General features: G+C 36.5%; 1 protein-coding gene across 1 annotated transcript; it reads left to right on the plus strand.

The window, feature by feature from the left end:
- Positions 1-14,997: 14,997 nt before the first annotated feature.
- Positions 14,998-17,510, plus strand: LOC102978207 (eukaryotic translation initiation factor 3 subunit J-like). Its single transcript, XM_055087481.1, has 2 exons — positions 14,998-15,740; positions 16,476-17,510. Exons 1-2 carry the CDS (start codon positions 15,080-15,082, stop codon positions 16,577-16,579), a joined length of 765 nt encoding a protein of 254 aa, XP_054943456.1. The 5' UTR covers positions 14,998-15,079; the 3' UTR covers positions 16,580-17,510.
- The last annotated feature ends 698 nt before the right edge of the window (positions 17,511-18,208 follow it).

An 18,208-nucleotide genomic window follows, 5' to 3' on the forward strand; every position in this document is an offset into this window, starting at 1 on the left:
TCCTTCACTTCATCTCTCAAATTATCCCTTCACTTCCATTCCAACGGCCACAGTCTTAGATCAACTAATCTGCCAAGACGGATTTCTAACCGTCTCCCATCTTGCCCCTGACCTCCCCATCCTGCGCAATGACCAAACCAGAATTTCCAACCACAAATCTCATCACGTCCCCTCCCTGCTTAAAGCCATCACTGGCCCCATCACCTTGAGCACAACTTTGGGATTCTTCAGCGTAGCACAGAAGGCTCTTCAGTGGCTGCTTCTGTGTACGCGTGGACCTCACCCTCTGCCTCCGGCGCACAGCTGCTTCCAGTAGGGTTTCTAACCTCGCATCCTCTCTGTAGTTTTCACGCTCCATTCCTTCTTCTTGGTAAGTGCAAATCCCCTCTTCACCACCGGCCTCACCACCCCAGCACCCCTGCTTCATTCGGAACTCAGTAGAGGAGGCACTAAGAACAATCAAATGGTGACGTTTTCTAAAGCAGCCTTCCAGAGAAACGACAAAGGGAACTGGTTTTCTTTAGTCCACAAAAAAGTGGCCTAATAATCATTGTTTGCTGCACTCCATTTTCTTCGCAGTGCTTCTCCATTTCCTTAGCTTAAAGATGCCCGCTTTTCATACTGCTTCCTGGATGGGAAGACATAGCCTATGTGTGGCTTTTGAGCCTCACATATTCAGGTCCTGAAGAGACTCTAGTAAGATTCCAGGGTCTAGGAAAGGGGAGCAGTGCCAGGGAGCAGGCGTGACCTTAGATGGTGGTGAGCCCTGAGTACTCCAGCCGTGGGTAGGTTGGGAAATTTCAAGATCAGGAAGACCTGTGCCTTCCCTCAGTGAAGCCCAGGGGTGGAACATCAGCCCCGAGGGTTCCCGTGACCAGAAAGGTTCAGGAGCAGAAGAAATGTCTGGATAGTGAGTCTAGGGAACAGCCCTGAGACTGCCGTGTTCCCCCCAGGTCCAGGATGGCATGAGCAGGGGCGTGGGAAAGGCAAGAAAGGATTTCCTGTTTCCAGTATGCTGTGGGAGTGGGGAATGTTTCCTCTGTGCACTGAAGAAAAGCAAGATGTGAGTAACACTGAAGGAAGATGGGGACTAAATTGACTGAATTTACCTTCTGCCACCCGAAGGAACGGGGCATTTTCAGTGAAATCTGTTTCAGTTACAGATAAGCTTCTTACATGCTTGTTGTAGACTGAGGTTCATACTTACACCTCCCCCTCCTCCAGTATAAACCGAGGAGCACTTCATTACAAACTTTGGGGTTTGGGAGGGACAAAATATGAGTAATCTGAATTGTTCATTGATTTTCACTTGAGATCAGGCAAGAAGAAATGGGTTTAAAAGGAGGTAGGGGGCTTCCCTGGTGGCGCAGTGGTTGAGAGTCCGCCTGCCGATGCAGGGGACGCAATGGGTTTAAAAGGAGGTAGGGGGCTTCCCTGGTGGCGCAGTGGTTGAGAGCCCGCCTGCCGATGCAGGGGACGCGGGTTCGTGCCCCGGTCCGGGAAGATCCCACGTGCCGCGTGAGCCAGGGCCGCTGAGCCTGCGCGTCCGGAGCCTGTGCTCTGCAACGGGAGAGGCCACAACGGTGAGAGGCCCGCGTACCGCAAAAAAAAAAAAAGGAGGTAGGAAGGATTTCAGTTGGACTTGAGGGAGATTTTCTGGAACATAAGGACAGCACCAGAAAAAGGATATGATTATGTCATTTTTAAAAGAGAAGATTGGCCTATAAACCTTCTGAAGTAGTCGTTCAGATTTTGGCTCATGATGACTTAAAATAAATAAATCAAGCCAGTTCGCAACATGAACTTCACCCAGGAGAAAGCAGGTTGGGCCAACTCCACTTAGGGTCGCCGCCACACACACCCCGACTCAGGCTGCTCAAGGCAGAATAATCTAACGACCAACCCCTGACTTGTACACAGCAACACCCCCAGTTGCCGAGTCACTGGATGCAGAGGACACGAGGGTTTTCTGCAAGTTCAAGCTTGTATACATATCTGAGTAACAGACTTGACGTACAGGACTTTCTTTCTCACAGTGAGACAGGAGACAGGGAGTCAGGACTGTTCTTGTATTCAACCTAAGAGTTTAGGCTTTTCTCAGATTTTAAACTCTTCAGTTCTTGAAAATATGTGACCAAGAGTAATTATTATTTTGATGGTTAAAAGTCTTACCAGGGTGTAAGTACTTACACAAATATTCCAGGGTGGCAAGGCCGGTGAAAATTTTTATCAGTTCAGTTGCCTATGCCTCCATTGGACAGCATGGAACAAAAATGGTCTTCTATTTTTTGACTCTCCAGATATATTACATTGCAACACTTTTGTTGTACAATGATGACAGTCTCATTAAAATTGGAGTGAGCCTGGTGGCATGCTTCACACAGAATCACACCTTGTTTTAATAAATCTAAATTCTCTCCTGTCCATTTAAAGAAAGCAAAGCAAAATGATCACTCTTTTAACTGCTAGGTTTCAGAATGTTAATGACGAAATAGAGTCGTAAGATGCAGTGAGCAGGGAGAAAAATCCAAAGAACATATTCCCACATGTGCCTGCACAAACACGCACAGATTTTATGAGGGCTGGTGTTTACCGAGGGCAGTATTTATAGCTCTGTGTAATTTATCGCTTTTAAATGTAATGGTATAATGCAAATAAAGTTTTTTCTTCCCAAGCAATGAGCTCATGAATAAACTTGAAAAGGATGCTAGGCTGGAGACAGAGATGGGAAGAGGAGGCTGAGAATGAATCAGCATGCCCTGCTTTCGCCAGCAACTGTCACTTACAACCCTGGGATCAGTTCCCTGCTCAGCATGAGGACTCGGGGCTCGGCTATGTGTGACACAGCGCTGAACAATTCCCATCCGAGGCAACAGAGCAGGAATGCTGCTCAGCCCACCGTGCAACAAAAATGTATGAAATCGCATTAGCAGAAAAACACGATTTCTGGGTCTTATCACAGAAAGGCTTTTTTCCCCTCCTAGATGAATGTTCACCTCTAATTGAACAACTGCTACCCTCTTTATTTCTACCTGAAAGTGGCTTTTACAACTCATAATTAAGGGCAGGATCTTTATAATCCCATCAGGATGGAATGTCTTTTTAGCGCCTAAATGCTGTTCACTAACAGGATATTTAAGGCTGTTGTTTTTTTTTTTTTTGCAGTGGTTAATTGGACCACAATTCATTTGCATGTCCTGAACATGCATTTTAAGTCTATACAAGAAGAACTCCATTTAGCCAGTTTCTAAAACACATTCTGGAAGGCTGGCATCCTTGACCCTTGTAAAACAGACACGACATGCGATGTGATTTGTATTTGAGAGGGAAATCACAGCAGGGAAAAAGAGCTAAAACCAAATCAGCCGTTCTCTAAATCGATTTGATAAAATTGTTTTTAAGAGAGAAAGAAATTATACAGTATAATAATTTCCAAAAGTTGATGCCTCTTCATTAAAACAAAAATGGTATAAAAGTTCTGTAAGAATCCAAATGTAGAATTTTCCCCAGAGGAACTGTGTGTGTCACAGAAGCAGGGGTGGACAGCACTCCTGGGTGTTCACAATGGACTTTTGGAGGTTGGGGAGGCTTAAGGGTTAATTAGGTTAAAATTCATGGCTGATTGTATGTGAAAACATTATCTATTCTACTCACAGGCTGTTAGATTGGGAAGACTATGGATACTACAGGTAGAACAATTCATTTAATATCTCCAAATAGTACCTCTTCAGCAGATGAAAACAAGCCCAGCCAGAAAGTTATCAAATGATACAAAGTTACAAAATAAACATTTTTCAATAGAAACAGATATTTGAGTTTTGTACACTTTGCTTTTTTAGATTGCTACCCACCTACACTAACAGGCTCAGATCAGCCTTTCATATGCAATTCGCTTTATTTTCCCCACAAAATTCTATAATGTCTTTTCAATCAATCCTTGTGCATACGGACACTAACCAAAGCTATTTAGTCCTGAGGCTAACCTAGTACTATCAACCCTTTTCTCTCTACCTTCCCTTCACAGTAACTCTCAAGCACCCCCAAAACCCTCCAATCACGGATAATTCCAGGGCTCCAGGATCCTTTAAAGAAAAGGTTGGTAAACTGGCAGGCCTTCCAACTGGTAATTCCCTCAAATTTCTTCTAAGAATAAATACAGACCTTCAGCTAAAGGCATGCTCCTGAATTGGACACTTATTTCAAAATTCTCTATAAAAAAAGAAAGAACATTAGCTCAGTGTTCTGATTTTTTTCAAGGACAAAAAGTCAATAAGTCTTCTAAAATTTATAGAACTGTCTATAGACGTTATCTTAGTAATTGTCTACCATCATATATATACATATATAATACTAAGACTCAGATTAAGTGATTTATCCAAAGTCTCTCAGCCAATCTAGAACTCAGATCTCTGTTCTGTAGGTTGAGCTCTTTCTACAGCACTACTCTGCGTCTGACGGTTTTTATTTAATTTATTAAATATCATGTATTGTTATAAATTAAGTGGTAGGTTGAGATCACTACATTTCTAACAACCCCTTGAATAAAAACTGCTTACAAATCGATGACAAAAAGCACAAACAAGAAAAGCAAGCAAACAAACAAAGCCTTGTAAGATGAGTTTAAATAGAATACACAAAAATAAAATTTTAGGAATTATTTTTAAATTCTTGGGCCATAGATTAGATTAAGAACATGTTGCTTTAAAAATAATTTACTTAAGTTTTTATTTTATTCACAACTCATTATGAATATAATTAGATATAAAAACTTTTCATAGTAATTTAAACCTCTTGAAAATAAATCTTAAATATAGTGGCATGCATTTAAATTCATGGGTGTGAATTTAAGTTCCATGGTATGATTTTAAAATGCATGGTATGTATTTAAATGTAATGGAAGGAATCTGATGTCCGGTCTCACTCATTGAATGTATTTTCATTAAAATAAGAACTTTGGCTGTTCACCTAATTGGAGTAAGTGTTTGCTCTATTATTTATATTTTAAGATAAATTTTATCTCAAGATAAATTTTATCTCACTGTATCTCAATAAACGTTACTATTATTATATGTAACATGTTACAAATAAAATATATACTAACATACAGACACTATCCAAAATGAAAATCACTTAAAATTACCTATTACATGCTGGTAATAATTGCTAAAACTATTTTGTGTGAAATGTAGCACCATTATGGTTTTCTCTAAGAGAATTTACAGTTTGTGAACTGTCTCAAACTGAACTCAAATTAATTGACTCTGTGTCTTTGTGCAAATAAACACATAACTGTTTTATCAAAAGGATGACAAATGCAGCTTTGGGGTTTTTTTTAAATTTTATTTTTAGCCCTAGTAAATTATAATGATCTCAATGTCTAAAACCCCCAATGACAAAAAGACTGGAAATCCCTTCAATACTTTATCAGAAATGTAAAGAATATATTTTACACCAAAGAATACACCAATATAGAAATGTTTACATATTTTAAGTAAACAACAATACCTTTTACTGACACAAGGTATCAGACAAAAAATATGATAAGGTACATGAAACATTTTTGCTACAAAAAGTTTGATGATTAAGCAATCAGAAGAATAAGGATGCTATCATTTTTATATGTTGAAGTATGCAGAAATCTTAACCTGAAATTACATTCATGAATCAATTCATATGTATTTTTGTATAAGTGCCTTTAGAATTATTTTTATTTTACTATTTTATTAGAGATGTCTACCTTACATAATTCATCAAGAAATAATACAAAATGATTTACTAACATACATCCTTTGGCAGAGATTTACTTAAGAATTTCACTGAATATTGTTCATTCAGAGTTTTCTTTAAGTGCTTACAAATTTATTCTCAGTCAATAAATTCCAATAATCTGCCCTTAGGATAATAGTAATTAAATGTAGCCCTTAGTATTATACCATTTTTGGCAGAAAAAATCAGTTTTGCACAACAATACAAACTTTTTTCATTCTTTTTCAAGTATGAAAAAGAAAAGTTGAAATGGACCTAGTAAAAGGTCTATGATTAAATATATCAAACTACTATTTTTTAAAAAGCAAAATTATTGCAAAAGTCACCTTGAAGTTTGTTTTATTTATAAATTTATCAGCATAGATTTTTCCAATCTACTTCTACAATAAACATAATTATGCTATATAAAACAGAGGTGGTTTGTTTTATTTCATATTGTGTTTTTTTCTTAGATCATTTTAGCTCAAAATGCATTAGTAATGTCTACATTGTGGGCAGGATTAAGTTTATGTTTTCACTATTAACACCCTTTCTGCCCAAGTAAGATGCACGGACTATGTCGCCCAAGATTTATATGAAGAAAATGTTTCTTATCTTAAACAATTAGCTAGTTAACAAAGATATTCTTAACTAGATGCAGAATTGATTTATATTTTGTTTATAGAAGACCATGATAATGCTGAATACACTCACTATTTTATTTGTAAGTTTATTTTATTGTGTTAAATATAATGTTTAGAATAACATTTCTAGTGCTTTGGGTACTAAGACATCAAAAAAAAACAATGTAGCTACATTTTACTTTTAAAAAATTTCAGATTCTTATTCTACTTTAATGATATTCAAGGAAAAAGTACTGTATAAGAATAAAATTATTTTTAACTCTTAGATTTGACTCTAAAATGTAAAATGAAAAACTAGTGAGAATTACTTTCTTCTTTTTTTTTTTTTTTTTTTTTTGCGGTACGCGGGCCTCTCACTGTTGTGGCCTCTCCCGTTGCAGCGCACAGGCTCCGGACGCGCAGGCTCAAAGGCCACGGCTCAGGGGCCCAGCTGCTCCGCGGCAGTGCGGCATGTGGGATCCTCCCGAACCGGGGCACGAACCCATGTCCCCTGCATCGGCAGGCGGACTCTCAACCACTGCACCACCAGGGAAGCCCGAGAATTACTTTCTTAATAAAGAAATTTATATCATGTTTTGATTATATTATCAAAGTCTACCTTAACAGGCTTTAATAATCTATGTAGGCACTTATCATTCTTTGCCTATGATATGATTATATACCTGGATCATCCAAAAAAAAAAAAAATCAAATAGCAACCCATAGAGTTCAGTGAAGTGAGTGCATACAAAAATCAATAGCCAGAGTATGACATACAATGCCTAGAAATAACCCTACAAGATATGAGCAGGACCTATTTACAGAAAACTGTAAACTTTCATGGAGGAATAATAAAAGGTAAGCTGAAAATATTAGAAACACTTCATATTTATGGATAGCACAATGCATGAATGTAATTCCTCCCACATTAATTTTTTATGTTAATGAAAACCAAATAAAAATAACATGGCAATGAGGTTTTATCTCAGATGGGAGACACTTTCCAAAATGATTAGGGAAAAATTAACAAGAAAGAATAGCCCAGGAATATTTTAAACAAAACAAGAAAAGAGTGTTATGTTTATAAGTATTGTAAGATTTCAATGTAAGTGATACAGTATGGTATTGATAAAAGCATTAAGACAGATTAATAGAGCAAAGCAGTTCAAAAATCCTAATACATAAGAAATAGGTGTATTGTAAAAAAGCATCATAAACAAATGCGAAAGAGATGGAATATTTATTGAGCAAAGACTTGGAAAGTTATCTATTTGAAGAATAATTAAGATAAGTACTTAACTTATGTCATACTAATGGTTCTATTACAGATTTTAGTGTGAACAATGAAACTATAAAATACTAGGTAAAAACAGATTTTTAAAACTGGTATGAAGATACAAAACAATTTTCTAAAATAAAGGCAATGAAAGAGATAAAGGAAAAACGATGTAATAAAATTAATAAGACTTTTGTACTTTAAAAAAAAAGCACAAAAACATAAACAAAATATAAAAGTAAACATCTAATTGAGTAGAAATAATTTTGACAAGAGGTGGCTATCCTCAGTACATAATAAAAGGCTCTAAAAATCACTAATACTCTAATAAGGAAGAACATGTACAGATAATTCTTGATTGGAAACACATTAATTACAACAAATATATCAAAAATTACCATACTTATTACTAGAGAAACATGCAATTAAGCCACAATAATATATTATTTATAATCTGTACAATCGACAAAATATACTTTAAATGTTAATTTAAGTAACTCATACAGTATTTGTAAGAATGTAAATTGATTATTAATTTTAAGAAAACAAACTGACAATTATCTGAAAATTGTCATACAATTGTCATATATTCATAGTCCTTAAAACAGTAATTCTACTTCTAAAGAAATAATCATAGATAGGTTCACAGATGTATATGCAAAGATGTTCATTGCAGTGTTATTTGTAGTAGAGAAACATTAGCAATAATCAAAATGTCCAACAGTAGGTAAATAGCAAAATAAACTATGACCTGAGGACTTCCCTGGTGGTCCAGTGGGTAAGACTCCATGCTCCCAATGCAGGGGGCGCAGGTTCGATCCCTGGTCGGGGGAACTAGATCCCGTATGCATGCCGCAATTGAGTTTTCATGCCACAGCTAAGAGATTATCGCATGCCACACCTAAAGATGCTGCACGCAGCAACGAAGATCCCACGTGCTGCAACTAAGACCCGGTGCAGCCTAAATAAGTATATATATATTTTAAATAATTTAAGAAAAGTAAACTATGACTTATAATTCAGGAATTTGGTAGAATATTATTCAGCCATTATAATGATGCTTCCAAAGCATAAGACTTGGAAAATTTTCATGATAATTTTCATGAAAATTCAAGACTCAAACTTAGATTTTTATAACTATTAAAATAAACCATCATTTAAAAATAAACATAAAACAAAATATTGGTAAGTTTAATTTTTATTTTCTTCTTTATACTTTCCAAATGTCTTACAGTGAAATATTTTCCTTTTATAATTATAAAATTCCTTTAAATTTTTTTAAAGACATAACTTCATAAATTGAAATTACTGGATAACAATTAAGGTGAGATAGAGTACAAACAGATATAGAAATAGATATAAATATGCTGCTACTATATATGTATATACATATATATCACAATATCATAATAAACAGTTACATTAAATCAGGTTTAAATAGCATTCACTCATGTGTTTACATTAATTTTCTGTCACAAGGTAATTTACTAGCAGAGGATGGCCTTTGCTTTTCCCCTTTGTATTAAATAAGTTTTCATAAAGCTTAAAACTAGTTTAGTTCTCTACTGACTTCCTCCTTACTTTTCCTTTTTGTCTTCATTTTTTAAAATTAAGATCTAATTGACATATAATATTGTGTAAGTTTAAGGAGTACAATATGTTGATTTGATACCTTTATATACTGCAATATGATTATCGCACTAGCATTAGCTAACACCTCTATCATGTCACATAATTATCATTTACTTTTGGGGGTGAAAACATTTATGATCAAGTCTCTTAGCAACTTTGAGGTGTATGGTACAGTACTGTTGGACTATAATCACAATGCTGTGCATTAGATCTCCAGAACTTATCCTCTAACTGCGTGTTTGGACCCTTTGACCAACATCTCCCCAGTTCCCTCACCCTGCAGCCCCTGGTAACCACTATTCTATTCTGTTTCTTTTTCTTCATTTTTCTGATAACTCAAATTCTTTTCAAACAAGTAAGATATAACTAAATACAAATACGACTGTCATTTTCACATAGACCTGATACTATTGCCTGGGCTTCCCTGTAATTTTTATTTTAAACTTTCATTAGGCAGCTGTTTGGCCCTCAGGAGTGGCTTCTGCATGGAGATGCCAATGTCTGGACCTGGAACTCGATTCTGCCCGAGACTGCAACTCTCCAGGCCTACCTCTCCAGTTGTTTATTCCCCAAAATGTAAATGTTCACAACCACAAAAAAGCCTTTGCAAGCCGTTTCCGGCAGGAGGAATTCCCCGCAGAAGGAAATCACTAAAGCATATGTATCTTTCCTTCTTGCCTTAGGGCTGGAGAGTGTCAATATCACATTTTCACTGTTCCAAGTGTATCTAAAATAAATATGAGGGATTTCCCTGGTGGCGCAGTGGTTAAGAATCTGCCTGCTAATGTAGGGGACACGGGTTTCAGCCCTGGTCCGGGAAGATCCCACATGCCGCGGAGCAGCTAAGCTCGTGAGCCACAACTACTGAGCCCACGCGCCTAGAGCCCGTGCTCCGCAACACGAGAAGCCACCGCAATGAGAAGCCCACGCCCCACGATGAAGAGCAGCCCCTGCTCGCCGCAACTAGAGAAAGCCCACGCACAGCAATGAAGACCCAACGCAGCCAAAAGTAAATAAATAAATGTATAAATAAATAAATAAAATATGAAATAGAACTATATCGTTTTTAAGGAAAACCTAGACTTCTGAATCTATCAGTGACTTCCTAGAAATCCCACTTAAGTGCAAGGAAATGATGCAAAATTCCAGGAGTGTTATGCATTATGTCCTTTATCAGGAAGAATGAAGCTTTCCACAGCATAGTTTCTGGGTAAAAATGGAGTCTCTGTATTAAAGTTCAAGCAACAATGTAATTGTAAATAGAATATGTCATTTTGTTAAGTTGGTGACCATTTTAGTAATGAATTCACCAAGAAAAGAATGTAAAATAGAGATTTACATTTGTTGAAGCAGATAGAAAGTTATCTCAGTGAGTATACATTACTATTCTGACCTTAACTGGAAATCCGTAATTCTAAATTGAAGATTTTCTTATCAGCAGTTTACAATTGAGATGACAACATAAACTTAAATAATTCAGGTAACTAATGCAAAGTGAATCTTTTATTTGAATTATCAATAGTTACCTCAAATTATTAGCCTCGCCTTCTGTTGCAACCCTGATCATCGCTGGTTTAGGGAATTGAGAAATAATTAGTATTATTCTTTCTAGTGTTGTGCTTTTACTAGTTTACACAGTTCCTGGTTAGGAAAAACGACTTGCCTTGAGTGTGTGTGTGTGTGTGCGCGTGCGTGTTTGCGTGTGTTTGCTTGATGTTCAAACATATTGAGTATATCATCTGTAATGGTACACAAGCAGAAGGTAGAATTTTTAAAAACTAAATTCTAACATCAATAATTGTCTCATACTACTACACTTGAAGTTTTAATGAAAAATATTAACCACTATTTCCAACATTCTGATTTAACATCATAACCTTCTATATTTAAAATTATTTTTATTATCATCCCTTTTTTTCAAGCGGAGGGAAATAATACTATGTTTATTTTTATCTGCAGAATAAATATCAATTTATCATAAGGGAATTAAAATCTGTCATGGAGCCAATTACTAAATTAATAATTTAATAAATAATTTCACCTTTATAGAATTTAAACATTACACTTTGTTGGCAAGACCATTAACTCTGATTTTTTTTTTAACATCTTTGAGTATAACTGTTTTACAATAGTGTGTTAGTTTCTCCTTTACAACAAAGTGAATCAGTTATACATATACATATGTTCCCATATCTCTTCCCTCTTGCATCTCCCTCCCTCCCACATTAACTCTGATTATATCAAACAAGATTTCTCCCAAACAGACCAAATGTTAAACCGTTATTTAGCGAACGAATAATTGATTTTCAGATGTTTATGCCACTTGCTTATCTGATAGGAAATAGCCTGCCAGTGTTGATTTGTAGAAGAGGAACTGAATGTTTAAACTTAAACAAGAAGAGGAAACCTCTGAAAAAATATTACCGCTAGTAGAGTTAAGCTTATAGCCTTTGAAGGTTTATTTATGGTCTTTTTTAAACAAGATTATTTTACATTTAACTTTTAACAAAAATGAATAACACAAATGAAAATTACTATTGCTCTTATTCTTCTGATCTTAGGTCTAAGGATCCAAGAGGCTTACATGACAAAGAAATAGGTTGCTATGTTGCATTGACATCTGGTGGATTCAAGCAGTTATTACAGGGTTGGCGATAGCTCTGAATTTAACGACGTTAAAGTGGAAAGACATGTAAAGATCATCTCTAGTCTAATCCAGTAATTTTTCAGTTATGAAACTGAGGCAAAGAGAAAGTACATTTGTCAGAAATATTTCAAGAACGTTGAAAATACATGAAATAAATATAGCATTGGCCATGGTAAATAGAAATTCAATTTATGAAGCAGAAAACAAATACTGACATAGACTATATATATAGTTATAAAGCATATATGAAGTATTTCCCCCTTTTTGGCAGGAAGATGGGGTTTCATTATACTGCTCTCTCTGCGTATGTTTGAAATAAAGAGATTTTCAAAGAAAACGGTAAAACTGTAAAATTTTTTGTGAAGTAAAAAATATATATGTATTTCTGCTACTATGATCAAGAACTTTGGCTTTTGAATTTACCCGAGTGTGCAAAGAGATGAGACAAGAAGAGCGAATGAGGACTAACGTAGCTTCTGCTCTCTATGCATTTTAGCCGTCCTCTGAGGTGATACTTCTTAAGGAGGAAATAATGAGTCAAGGCATTTCCTTCTCAAGCTCAAATACTTCGCCTCTTAAAATCCTTCCTCAAAGAAACTTAAACACAGTGTCACAAGAGAGAACAATCTGCTGTGTGGCTTTTCAGACATTGGCTCTCCCTGTCCACGTGCCTTTCTTCTTCTTGGATGCACATGGTGGATGCCTGTGCCTCGAAGCCTACTCTCACCCCAACCCAGAGTCCTTCCTAGAAACAACTCTGAAGAGCCTTCCTGGCTCTCTCCGTTGGTAGTTTCCTTGCATACTCTCCCTACAGCACCGGACATATAATCTTATATGTGTTTGTTTCTCTTCCTAGACTGTAAGCGTCTGTAGGGTAGGGACCCAGCCTGTAGGTCTTTCTTTCCAGTGCCTAACAACTTCTGGTAAATAGTAGGTGCTCAGTAAGTACCTGCCAAATCATGTGTGCTATGGTACTATTTCCTGCAGGCCTTGCTAAGTTTTACATTGCTCCCACCACCAAAAATCCCTGTTATTAACTCCCCCTACTAATATTAAGTTTTGAAAGATTCCATCTAGCAGAAAACCAGTATTTCTGAAGTAATAATTCCCTTAACCAACTTTGTTGATCAAAAGACAGTACTTGCCTGTCAGAATTTCTAAGGCTCCCCACTCAGCTAAGGAGTGCTCATCTGGAGCGTGTCCAAGAAATTCCTACTTAAGCACAAGTTTATTATCATCTGGCCTAGAAATCTAGAGAATTAGCAAGACATAGGAGGATTTTTTTTCTTTTGGCCACGCTGCGGCATGTGGGATCTTCGTTCCCCTAGCGGAGTCTTAACCACTGGACTGCCAGGGAAGTCCTAAGACATAGGAGTTTTAATTAATGGGATTCTGGAAAGTGAAATAACAGCATAATTTATATTATTGTCAGTTTTCTTGACTTTTAAAAAATATCTTCACTGAGAGATATCCCATACCATAAAATTCAAAAGTATTTTTCAATTTATAATTACATGAAGTTTATGATTCAATATTTTTTAATATATTCACAGATTTTCTCAATCATCTTTACAATCTACTTTTAGAACATTTGCCTCCTCCTCCCCCCACAAAAACCTATACTCATTAGCAATCACGGTCTATACTCCCTGGCCTTGGCCCTAGGCACACACTCATCTGTTTTCTGTCTGTATAGATTTGCCTATACTGGACATTCACATAAATGAAATCATACTGTAGATGGCCTTCTGTGATTGGCGTTTTTCTTTTAGCACGGTGTTTTCAAGGTTAATCCACGTTTTACTGTGTATCAGTACTTAATTCCTTTTATCGTCAAATACTATTTATTCCATTGTATAGCTATACCATAGTGGTTTCCAATTTTTGGCTATTATAAATAATGCTGCTGTGAACATGGATATACAAATTTTTGTGTGGACATGTGTTTCCATGTCTCTTAGATATATATATAGCTAAGAGTGGAATTTCTAGATAACTTGGGTAACTCTATGTTTAACTTTATGAGGAACCGTCAAACTATTTTCTCAATTGTAATGCATTTATCTATATGTCTTTCCTTAGACCAGTACAACATTGTCTTGATTACTGTAGCTTTTTAGTAAGATTTTAAGTAAGTGTGAGTTTTCCAACTTTGTTCTTCTTTTTCAAGATTGCTTTGGCTATTCTGGGTCCCTTGCATTTCTCTATGAATTTTAAAACCCATACATTTTGTTCTTCTAGAAATTTGTTATTTATATGTTATTTTTAGTTATGTCTTCAAAGCTTTTAATTTCTTTCTGTCATGATTTATTATTCTTCTTATATTTACTCTGTCTCTTAAGATTTAAAAAAACTCTCCCAGGCAACTAATTTGGGTTTCAACGGTGATCACCTTATCTTTTAATTTTTAATTGCAAACATTTTAGTTCCAGAAATTTTAGGGTGGGGTGTGTGTATGTGTGTATTATGACTAAATCTTATGTCCTCTTACTACCATTTTATTTAATAAAAGCTTTACTGAGATATAATTCACATAACATAAATTCATCCTGGTAAAATGTAAAACTCAGTGGTTTTTAGTATATTCACAGTTCACCTAATTCCATAACGTCTAATTTGAGAACATTTTCGTAACCACCAAAAGAAAGTCTGTACCCATTAGTTCTCGGCAAATTCTTGACAAGCCTCTTTCTTGACAACTTATTCTTTTTTTACTTTAATAAAACTACCACTTTGCCTTGAGCTAGTCACTTATTCAAAACTAAGGTATACTCAGGGTACTTGTTACGATTCACCTTTCTCTAGAGAAATCTTAAAACTTTTTCGGGGAAGTGATCAATTATTGACATAGAATTGAAAAGATTTTGCTTCTCATCGCTTAAAGCACAAGGCTTTCCTTTCTTTTAAGATTATTCAGGCTGCATTTCGAACCCATACTGTAGCTGTATATTTGAGCATTTAAATTTTATGAAGTGTCGAGGAAAAACAAAAACTGACTTTCTGGCTATATCCTTTTTGCCTGTCTCTTCCTTTTACATAACAATTGCATTAATAAATGATTTCCGGCGCCGCCCAACGAGAGCAGATCCAGTGACTCACCTCCGCCGAGCTAACTCTGCTCGCTCTCTACTCGCACACGCTTACACCCGGCTCGAGATGGCGGCGGCAGCGGCGGGCGACTCCGACTCCTGGGACGCGGACACGTTCTCCTTGGAAGAGCCGGTGCGGAAGGTGGGGGGCGGCGGCACCGCTGGCGGGGACCGCTGGGAAGGCGAGGACGAGGACGAGGACGTCAAGGCTAACTGGGATGATGATGATGATGATGATGATGAAAAACAAGAAGCAGAAGTAAAACCAGAAGTAAACATTTCAGAAAAGATAAAAACAACAGAAAAGATAAAAGGGAAAGAACAGCAGCAGAAGAAAAGGCAAGAAGAAATTAAAAAGAGGTTAGAAGAACCTGAAGTGCCAACACCAGACGAACAATTAGAAGATAAACGGCGGCTAAAGAAATTACAGGAAGAGTCAGACCTCGAATTAGCGAAAGATACTTTTGGTGTTAATAATACAGTTTATGGAATAGATGCTATGAACCCATCTTCAAGGGATGACTTAACAGAGTTTGGAAAGTTACTAAAAGATAAAATTACACAATATGAAAAATCCCTGTATTATGCCAGTTTTTTGGAAGCCTTAGTTCGAGATGTGTGTATTTCATTGGAAATTGATGACTTGCAAAAGATTACCAATTCATTGGCTGCACTTTGCAGTGAAAAACAGAAGCAAGAAAAGCAAAGCAAAGCCAAAAAGAAGAAAGGTGTGGTTCCCGGAGGGGGATTAAACCGGATAAGGAAATATGGTAGGGAGCGCTGTGAGCTATAAAGACATTTCTTGTTTCTCTCTGGTTGAGCAATGTCATTATAATTACAGTTCTGAATGATTCTCCATCGTGTTGTGTTAAACAGGAGAAATTAATAGCCTTTCCAAGTTACCGAAGTTAATGATGGACAAATTAGATTTCTCGTAACACTGTGGAAGAATGTATATTTTGCTTTTACTTATTCTCCAAAACGCTTAAAAATTACTGGTATTTTTTTTTTTTTAGTGGAAATTGATGACTTGAAAAAGATTACCAATTCATTGACTGTACTTTGCAGTGAAAAACAGAAGCAAGAAAAGGTAAGAGCTAGCTGCATGGGAAATCTGTTTTACACAAGGATGAGGTATAGGCATAATATTCTCAACAAGTGTAGTAGGAGCCTGAGAAGTCAAGCAATTCACCAATACCATTTATATTGGAATAGAACAAGAGTATGAGTGCCATTACCATCCTTTTGTTTACAGACATGTTCATGTTCTTCTGAATTAATAATAGAAATTTCTCTGGGTCAGGTGTGGGATCTCCCTTAGAGAACTAAGGTTTTTCTGGAAGCAGAGCTTTGTTGACTCTATGAGGGTTGGTGTACCATATAAGATGCCCATAGTAGATAAAATCTCATGAATTAATTCTCTTTTTATTTTCAGCAAAGCAAAGCCAAAAAGAAGAAGAAAGGTGTGGTTCCCGGAGGGGGATTAAAGGCTACCATGAAAGATGATCTGGCAGATTATGGTGGTTATGATGGAGGATGTGTACAAGATTATGAAGACTTCATGTGACGTTTTATCTTCTCCTGGTTTCTTCTTTCTGTTGCCCACAATCCCTTCAACATGTAGCGCAACTTCCTTTCCTTTCAGTTCTGCCAAATGCTACAATCAGAAGTGCAGTATCTTTGGTGCTGGATATTAACCCCTTGACACTTCGGTGCTAATGTGCAAATGAGGGAACTTGGATTTTGCTACCAAGGGGTTAAAATTGGGAATCTCCATTGCTACTAAATCATAGTTTTCAAAAACGGACCTAATAATGTTGTTGTTCTTGCTATCTGATGCTATGGCAGCAGTCACTAAATTGGAAACAAAGTTTGCAACATGACAAAAATTGTGTGGTATTTACCAGCACCATTCAGTAATACAGCCTTAACCATACCTCCTTGAACTACTTCATAACTTGTCAAGAAAAGCAGTCTGCTGCAAGGGCATGTGGTGTGCCCCTAGTATTAAAGTTGCTTCGTCTTAAAATTGAGCGTGAGGATATTAAAAATACATTGTGAAGAAGACTGCTCATCTCAGAGTGAAGATACGGCGGCTGAAAAGCACCAGTTTGATACTTAAAAATTAAATGACCAAAACCCTCCAACTTTGAAGCCGAAGAAGGTAAACCTCTCCATTATTGCATTACCAAGTTGTGGAATCTCTTGAATGCATAGACTGTCTAGTTTCTATTTATCAGACTCTTCTACTGATGGAGTGCTTCAGATGGGGGAGGGAAACTCCTTACCTATTTTATTTGTCTGATTTAAGTGTCTGAGAAACAAATCTCCTTTGTTCTCTGAGGCTGCAGTGGATCAACTTTAACAGGGTTTTGGCATTTCCTTTCCTTTTAAAACGTGTTCAGCAAACTGTGCCACTTTACAGTTTGGCAAATTGTTATGTTAACCGTTATGACATCTGCAATGTTTTATAAAGCAACTAATAAAGTCACTATTGTGAGGACTTAAATTTTGTGTTACCTCCCAAGAGATATTTTTGGAGAGTAAAGAACAAAGCTCTTGGGACTAGAGTTCTCTGTATACTTAAGCTTAATAAGTGCTTGATGAGTAGATGTAGTTTTAAAACAAAAATGATTTGTGAGGTCCTTAATAGTGTCACCCTAGAGCAACAAAGGCATAGAGCTGCCTTCCTCTTATTTATTTGGGGAAATTGTTTGGTTGTTTAGATACTAAGGCCTAATTAAGTACCTAGAAGAACTATTTATTTGGAGTAATTGAACTTATAACTCAGGTTGTGGCTGTAAGCAGAGATAGGGTGATCGTCTCTATTATATATTTTCTTTTAAGCAATCTAACCAAATCTGTGGTTGGAGTCTTTTTTTGAAACTGCCACAGAATCAAAAGTAGGGACAGAGCAAAAAATACTTTAAATTTCTCTTACAAAGGAAGTAGGATCCTCAATCCAAGCTCTGTAGACCACTAAGTGGAAGACAGGACCACCTAGATGATTTGAGGAATTAACAGAAAGCAGTGACTACACAGCAATAATTACAGCCAATAAAGATTGGTTTAAGGCAGACAAGGGCTAAGATTTCCTTAGCAGTAATAATGACATACAATGAATTTAAAATCTATTTTATTATAGAGATCAGTTTCTAATAAATGGAAATGTATCATCTGTTCCTTAACTGTGTAA

Source organism: Physeter macrocephalus, chromosome 10 (assembly GCF_002837175.3).
Source record: "Physeter macrocephalus isolate SW-GA chromosome 10, ASM283717v5, whole genome shotgun sequence".
NCBI lineage: Eukaryota > Metazoa > Chordata > Mammalia > Artiodactyla > Physeteridae > Physeter > Physeter macrocephalus.

What these genes read in the sequence shown, in the direction of transcription:
- LOC102978207 (XM_055087481.1), top strand. Translation starts at nt 15,080, where the DNA reads ATGGCGGCGGCAGCGGCGGGCGACTCCGACTCCTGGGACGCGGACACG. An exon ending in CAAAGCCAAAAAGAAGAAAG is followed by an intron (nt 15,741 to 16,475) that starts GTGTGGTTCCCG and finishes AGAAGAAGAAAG; the next exon opens with GTGTGGTTCCCGGAGGGGGA.